Below are 7,022 nucleotides of genomic sequence, written 5' to 3'. Positions count from 1 at the left end.
TAAGATACTATTTCAATGGTACCGGACACCAGTCAGGTTAAAAAAAAGAGAGAGATTGAATGGGGATAAATGTTAGAAAAACTGTGGTGACATGCATCCAACGAAGTGGGTATTCACCCACAAAAGCTCATGCTCCAATACGTCTGTTAGTCTATAAGGTGCCACAGGACTCTTTGCTGTGGTGACAAAGAAGATTTTAGGCACATATGGTAGACCTATCCAGTCACTTAAGAGTACTGGGATGCAATTTATAACCAAGTATCACAAGTTATTGGATACTTATTACCAAACGATCCTTTGGAAATCCACCTGAGGCTTCCTAACTGAAACAATCACACAAAAGGAAATGAAGAATTAATCTCTTATCTACCAAGCTACTGATAGCCTCGTTGGAAAAAAATATAGTCCAATTCTAGAGGAATGGATCAAAAATTATGGGAGGTGGTTGTAAAGGAAAAATTAATCCACCAATTATGTACCCACAAAATAGAAAGAGGACAGATAGATATTTAGACATTTAGCTACCATTTATTCAATATGCAAAGTACCATCCCCAAGGGAAAAAAAAGTACACTTATCCAATTTCAACATTAACTTTAGTAGACACGTGGTTTTTCAAATAAAATAAATCACTAATAAAATCACAAGAAATGACATATGGTAGCGTAAAAATGTTCCTTCTGTAACATGGTAATACCCTGTTAAATAGACAGATCTGATTATTATATTACCACATAATATTTCTCTAAACAAAAGCTTACCATTGCATGGATTGTATTGTATTGTCTCTGATACATACAAGATTTGTAAGCCTGTTAAAATTAACTTCCTAAAAAAAGACATAGTTTCTTAAAAAAAAAAATGCAGTTTCAAGAACAGAATGTAAAGTCAGCTGCAGGTAGACACAAACTAAAGCTTTCTCTAGTGTATGATGTGATTATGAAAACAGTCATTTCTCTTCCAAGTATTACCTATTATGATGCATGAATTTAAGAGCTTAGATATTTTGTACAGGTGACTGAAAGGCTATTGGCAAAAGGACTTCAGCATTTAGATTGGCTGGGGGAAGCTAAGTTTCAAAACTGAGCAGTTTCTCCAAAGTTTCCAAAGCAGTACAGTGATTTTGCCTGTAACTGCCATTAACACCAGTAGGCAACTCAAACCAGACTACACAGTCATTTGAAATTTAGGCTTATGTATTGAGTACAGTGTGGGTTGCCAGTGTCTGGCATCAAAAAGTCTTAAAAAATTTAAACACTAAAAAGGCTAAAAAGTCATTCAAATGACTAAGCTATTTCCCTAACTTGGCCAAATATCCCATTTATTATGTTCGCCACAATCTCCCGATTGAGTTCTTTGTATGACCGAGCTCCGTATCAAACAAATACTACCTTTAAAGACAATTAAGGTTGTAGCAGAACATATCCTATCTCCCCAAGAACTTGGAAGCAAGGAAATATGAGCTTAAGGGGAAAGACTTGTACTTCATTTTATACCTTCATATTGTCTCCACCACTGTCAATCATAGAATCATAGACTCTAGGACTGGAAGGGACCTCGAGAGGTCATCAAGTCCAGTCCCCTGCCCTCATGGCAGGACCAAATACTGTCTAGACCATCCCTAATAGACATTTATCTAACCTACTCTTAAATATCTCCAGAGATGGAGATTCCACAACTTCCCTAGGCAATCTATTCCAGTGTTTAACTACCCTGACAGTTAGGAACTTTTTCCTAATGTCCAATCTAAATCTCCCTTGCTGCAGTTTAAGCCCATTGCTTCTTGTTCTATCATTGGAGGCTAAGGTGAACAAGTTTTCTCCCTCCTCCTGATGACACCCTTTTAGATACCTGAAAACTGCTATCATGTCCCCTCTCAGTCTTCTCTTTTCCAAACTAAACAAACCCAATTCCTTCAGCCTTCCTTCATAGGTCATGTTCTCAAGACCTTTAATCATTCTTGTTGCTCTTCTCTGGACCCTTTCCAATTTCTCCACATCTTTCTGGAAATGCGGTGCCCAGAACTGGACACAATACTCCAGCTGAGGCCTAACCAGCGCAGAGTAAAGCGGAAGAATGACTTCTCGTGTCTTGTTTACAACACACCTGTTAATGCATCCCAGAATCATGTTTGCTTTTTTTGCAACAGTATCACACTGTTGACTCATATTAAGCTTGTGGTCTACTATGACCTCTAGATCTCTTTCTGCCATACTCCTTCCTAGACAGTCTCTTCCCATTCTGTATGTGTGAAACTGATTGTTCCTTCCTAGGTGGAGCACTTTGCATTTATCTTTATTGAACTTCATCCTGTTTACCTCAGACCATTTCTCCAATTTGTCCAGATCATTTTGAATTTTGACCCTGTCCTCCAAAGCAGTTGCAATCCCTCCCAGTTTGGTATCATCCGCAAACTTAATAAACGTACTTTCTATGCCAACATCTAAATCGTTGATGAAGATATTGAACAAAACCGGTCCCAAAACAGACCCCTGCGGAACCCCACTTGTTATACCTTTCCAGCAGGATTGGGAGCCATTAACAACTACTCTCTGAGTACGGTTATCCAGCCAGTTATGCACCCACCTTATAGTAGCCACATCTAAATTGTACTTTCCTAGCTTATCTATAAGAATATCATGCGAGACCGTATCAAATGCCTTACTAAAGTCTAGGTATATCACATCCACCGCTTCTCCCTTATCCACAAGGCTCGTTATCCTATCAAAGAACGCTATCAGATTAGTTTGACACGATTTGTTCTTTACAAATCCATGCTGGCTATTCCCTATCACCTTACCACCTTCCAAGTGTTTGCAGATGATTTCTTTGATTACCTGCTCCATTATCTTCCCTGGCACAGAAGTTAAACTAACTGGTCTGTAGTTTCCTGGGTTGTTTTTATTTCCCTTTTTATAGATGGGCACTATATTTGCCCCCTTCCAGTCTTCTGGAATCTCCCCCGTCTCCCAAGATTTCCCAAAGATAATAGCTAGAGGCTCAGATACCTCTTCTATTAACTCCTTGAGTATTCTAGGATGCATTTCATCAGGCCCTGGTGACTTGCAGGCATCTAACTTTTCTAAGTGATTTTTTACTTGCTCTTTCCTTATTTTCTCTTCTAAACCTACCCTCTTCCCGTAAGCATTCACTATACTAGACATTCCTTCAGACTTCTCAGTGAAGACCTAAACAAAGAAGTCATTAAGCATCTCTGCCATTTCCAAGTCTCCCGTTACTGTTTCCCCCTCCTCGTTGAGCAGTGGGCCTACCCTGTCCTTCGTCTTCCTCTTGCTTCTAATGTATTGATAAAAAGTCTTCTTGTTTCCCTTTATTCCCATAGCTAGTTTGAGTTCATTTTGTGCCTTTGCTTTTCTAATCTTGCCTCTGCATTCCTGTGTTATTTGCCTATATTCATCCTTCATGATCTGACCTAGTTTCCATTTTTTATATGAAGCCTTTTTATTTTGTAGGTCACGCAAGATCTCAAGGGTAAGCCAAGGTGGTCTTTTGCCACATTTTCTATCTTTCCTAACCATCGGAATAACTTGCTTTTGGGCCCTTAATAGCGTCCCTTTGAAAAACTGCCAACTTTCCTCAGTTGTTTAACCCCTCAGTCTTAATTCCCATGGGACCTTGCCTATCAGCTCTCTGAGCTTACCAAAATCCGCCTTCCTGAAATCCATTGTCTCTATTCTGCTGTACTCCCTTCTACCCTTCCTTAGAATTGCAAATTCTATGATTTCATGATCACTTTCACCCAAGCTTCCTTCTACTTTCAAATTCTCAACAAGTTCCTCCTTATTTGTTAAAATCAAGTCTAGAACAGCTTCCCCCCTAGTAGCTTTTTCAACTTTCTGAAATAAAAAGTTGTCTGCAATGCAGTCCAGGAACTTATTGGAGAGTCTGTGCCCCGCGGTGTTATTTTCCCAACATATATCTGGATAGTTGAAGTCCCCCATCACCACCAAATCTTGGGCTTTGGATGATTTTTTTAGCTGTTTGAAAAAAGCCTCATCCACCTCTTCCGCCTGATTAGGTGGCCTGTAGTAGACTCCCAGCACGACATCACCTGTGTTTTTTACCCCTTTTAGCCTAACCCAGAGACTCTCCACCCTTCCGTCTCCTATGTCCATCTCCACCTCAGTCCAAGTGTGTACATTTTTAATATATAAGGCAGCACCTCCTCCCTTTTCCCCCTGTCTATCCTTCCTGAGCAAACTATACCCATCCACACCAACATTCCAGTCGTGTGTATTATCCCACCAAGTTTCAGTAATGCCAATAATGTCATAGTTGTATTTATTTATTAGCACTTCCAGTTCTTCCTGCTTATTACCCATACTTCTTGCATTTGTATAAAGGCATCTAAGATACTGGTTTGATCTTGCCTCCCAGCTTTGCCCTGACCCTCCTTCCTCTCTGCCATTATAGCTCGTGCTCCCTCCTGTTTCCAACCCATCTCCCAGGTCTTGTTCCCCACTTACCTGTGGGCTTTGCTCACCTGTCCCTGTCGAACCTAGTTTAAAGCCCTCCTTACTAGGTTAGCCAGTCTGTGCGCAAATAAGGCCTTTCCCCTCTTCGAAAGGTGAACGCCATCTGTTCCTAGCAGTCCTTCCTCAAATAGCATCCCGTGGTCGAGGAAGCCAAAGCCCTCCTGGCGACACCATCTTCGCAGCCAGGCATTCACCTCCACGATGCATCTGTCTCTGCCTGGACCCCTACCTTCAACAGGAAGAATCGAAGAGAATACCACCTGCGCTCCAAACTCCTCCCAGAGCCCTGTAGTCACTCTTGATCTGCTCAGCGTCACACCTCGCGGTATCATTTGTGCCCACATGGATGAGTAGCATGGGGTAGTAGTCAGAAGGCCGGATAATCCTTGACAATGCCTCTGTAACATCTCGGATACAGGCCCCTGGCAGGCAGCATACCTCCCAGGATGAACGGTCAGGGCGACAGATGGGTGTCTCCGTCCCCCTCAGCAGAGAGTCTCCAACCACCACTACCCTACGTTTCTTATCAGTGGTGGCAGCAGACCTCCCAGCCTTAGGGGTACGAGGCTTCACCCCCTTAACTGTTGGGGGTGATTTCTTCTCTCCGGTATCAAGAAGAGCATAATGGTTATCTTTTACTACAGCAGGAGGGTTCGCAGCAGCGGTGGAGCACTGCCTGCTGCTAGAAGTAACCAGCTGGCTGTGTCCACCTTGAGCCTCCTCCTCCACTGGTGTGTCAGATAAACCCTGAGGCATCTCCTTCTCCACTGGAGTGTCGGTAGTCATGTCAACTGGGACAGCACCATCAGCTGTCTCCACATGGATACTGTCCAGGAATTGTTCATGGATATGGATGTTCCTCAGCCTAGCCACCTCCTCCTGTAGCTCTCCCACCTGCTGCCTGAGAGATTCCACCAGTAGGCACCTTTCACATTGGATGCCACCCCCAGCCTGGATATCAGTAAGTGGAAATTGCAAATTACAGTCTTTGCAAGCCCACACCAGAATCTGGGTAAAAGCATCCATGCTTTGGTACTCTGTCTGGCTACAGGCGCAGGTGGAGGAGACAGAAGCAGTGCTGGCACAGGTGTTGCGGGTCCTCCTCACCATTGTAAGCCTCCCTCTGTCAAACTCTCTCGAATTCCGGTCTACAGCTCCCTGTCCGCTCTGCTCTGCAGAGGCTTCTAGCTTTCAAACTTTCCTGGTAGCTCCACCTCCAACTGCCAGCTACAGCACACGGTCCTTCAAACAAACAAACAAACCAAACAGACTGACAAGCACAAGCTCAGCACACAGCAAGTAACCCCCAAACACACACACACACAAACAAACCCAAACACTGCAGACAGTCACTTACCCCACAGATGCTGTATGTGCTCCTCCTTCACCTGGAGAACTCCCTTGCAAAACTCCCTGTTAGCAGCTCCTGTTCAATAACTCACTCCAGCACTTTCTGAAGCTTTTACTTTCATCTGTCTGATATCCAAAAGCAGTGTGTACCCCAGCTTGCACTGATGCAATAACTCAGTGACCTTAGTGTCACACATCAATTGTATTAAAAGATAATCACACTTCACTATTACACATTCCATGCATTTGGGAAGTTACTTTACCTTAAACACTGCTGAGGTCACTTAAGATTGTTTATTATATTGTCATCTTCACTTTCATAGATCGTATGATGTGTACGACAATATCAAAAGCTTTGACTGAGTCAACCTTGTCCAAGTACTCATTTAAAATAAACATGAGCTGATAATTAATTCAAGTGTTCCTCCCCCCACCATTACACTTTCCCTTAAAATGTGACCAGATCTTCTTATTTTAGAGTAATAGTGTATAATTTACACATCTGAAAGGATTTTTGCCTATGTTTAACATTTGATCAAAACACTGCTCTCATCAGTGAATGGAGGAGATTTTAGCTTTGATGATGATTGGAACATTTTCCATGACCCTTTCATGTTCTGTTTCTGTAGTGAGTGATCCATCCAATAATTAATTATAGAAACCTTTGTTCACCTTTCAAAGCTATCTTCTAGGTAAGAATTATACAGTATCCAAGAAAATAAAACAGAAGCTAGAGTTAACTGGAACCTCATTTTATGGACCAACATTACCCATCATCTTGTTAATTTAGATGTAAATAAAGCAGCAGGTTCGATACTAGGTATCCAAAATTATTCACTCTTTAAGTGCTTTAAATATAACTTTTAAAGCACCCATTATTAGATGGAATGGCCTACTAGAAAGCTCCGTAGAGATTTGTCACCACTGCTTTGTGCTGCACAACACCAAATATTCTATATATTTTGGAATAATCTTAACAACTCATGGGTGTACCACATGAGCACAAACTCTAAACGGCTTCATATCATCTGTCCAGGAAGTAGAGTGTTTGCAAACACACCGCTAGCCCTACTTGAACACCCACCAATCACTTGATATTGGCATGTTATACTACACTCTAAACGATCATTCTCCAACGTCAGTATTTCAGGACAAAACCCAACAATGAGAACCTGC

General features: G+C 42.1%; 1 protein-coding gene across 1 annotated transcript; it reads right to left on the bottom strand.

Moving 5' to 3' along the window:
• Nucleotides 1-3,594: 3,594 nt before the first annotated feature.
• Nucleotides 3,595-5,928, bottom strand: LOC127057885 (uncharacterized). Its single transcript, XM_050967103.1, has 2 exons — nt 5,854-5,928; nt 3,595-4,725 (listed from the first exon to the last, which is right to left on the bottom strand). Exon 2 carries the CDS (start codon nt 4,341-4,343, stop codon nt 3,606-3,608), a length of 738 nt encoding a protein of 245 aa, XP_050823060.1. The 5' UTR covers nt 4,344-4,725; nt 5,854-5,928; the 3' UTR covers nt 3,595-3,605.
• Between the last annotated feature and the right edge of the window lie 1,094 nt (nt 5,929-7,022).

This window comes from Gopherus flavomarginatus, chromosome 9 (genome assembly GCF_025201925.1).
Source record: "Gopherus flavomarginatus isolate rGopFla2 chromosome 9, rGopFla2.mat.asm, whole genome shotgun sequence".
NCBI lineage: Eukaryota > Metazoa > Chordata > Testudines > Testudinidae > Gopherus > Gopherus flavomarginatus.
This window is presented reverse-complemented; position numbering and strand designations above follow the sequence as displayed.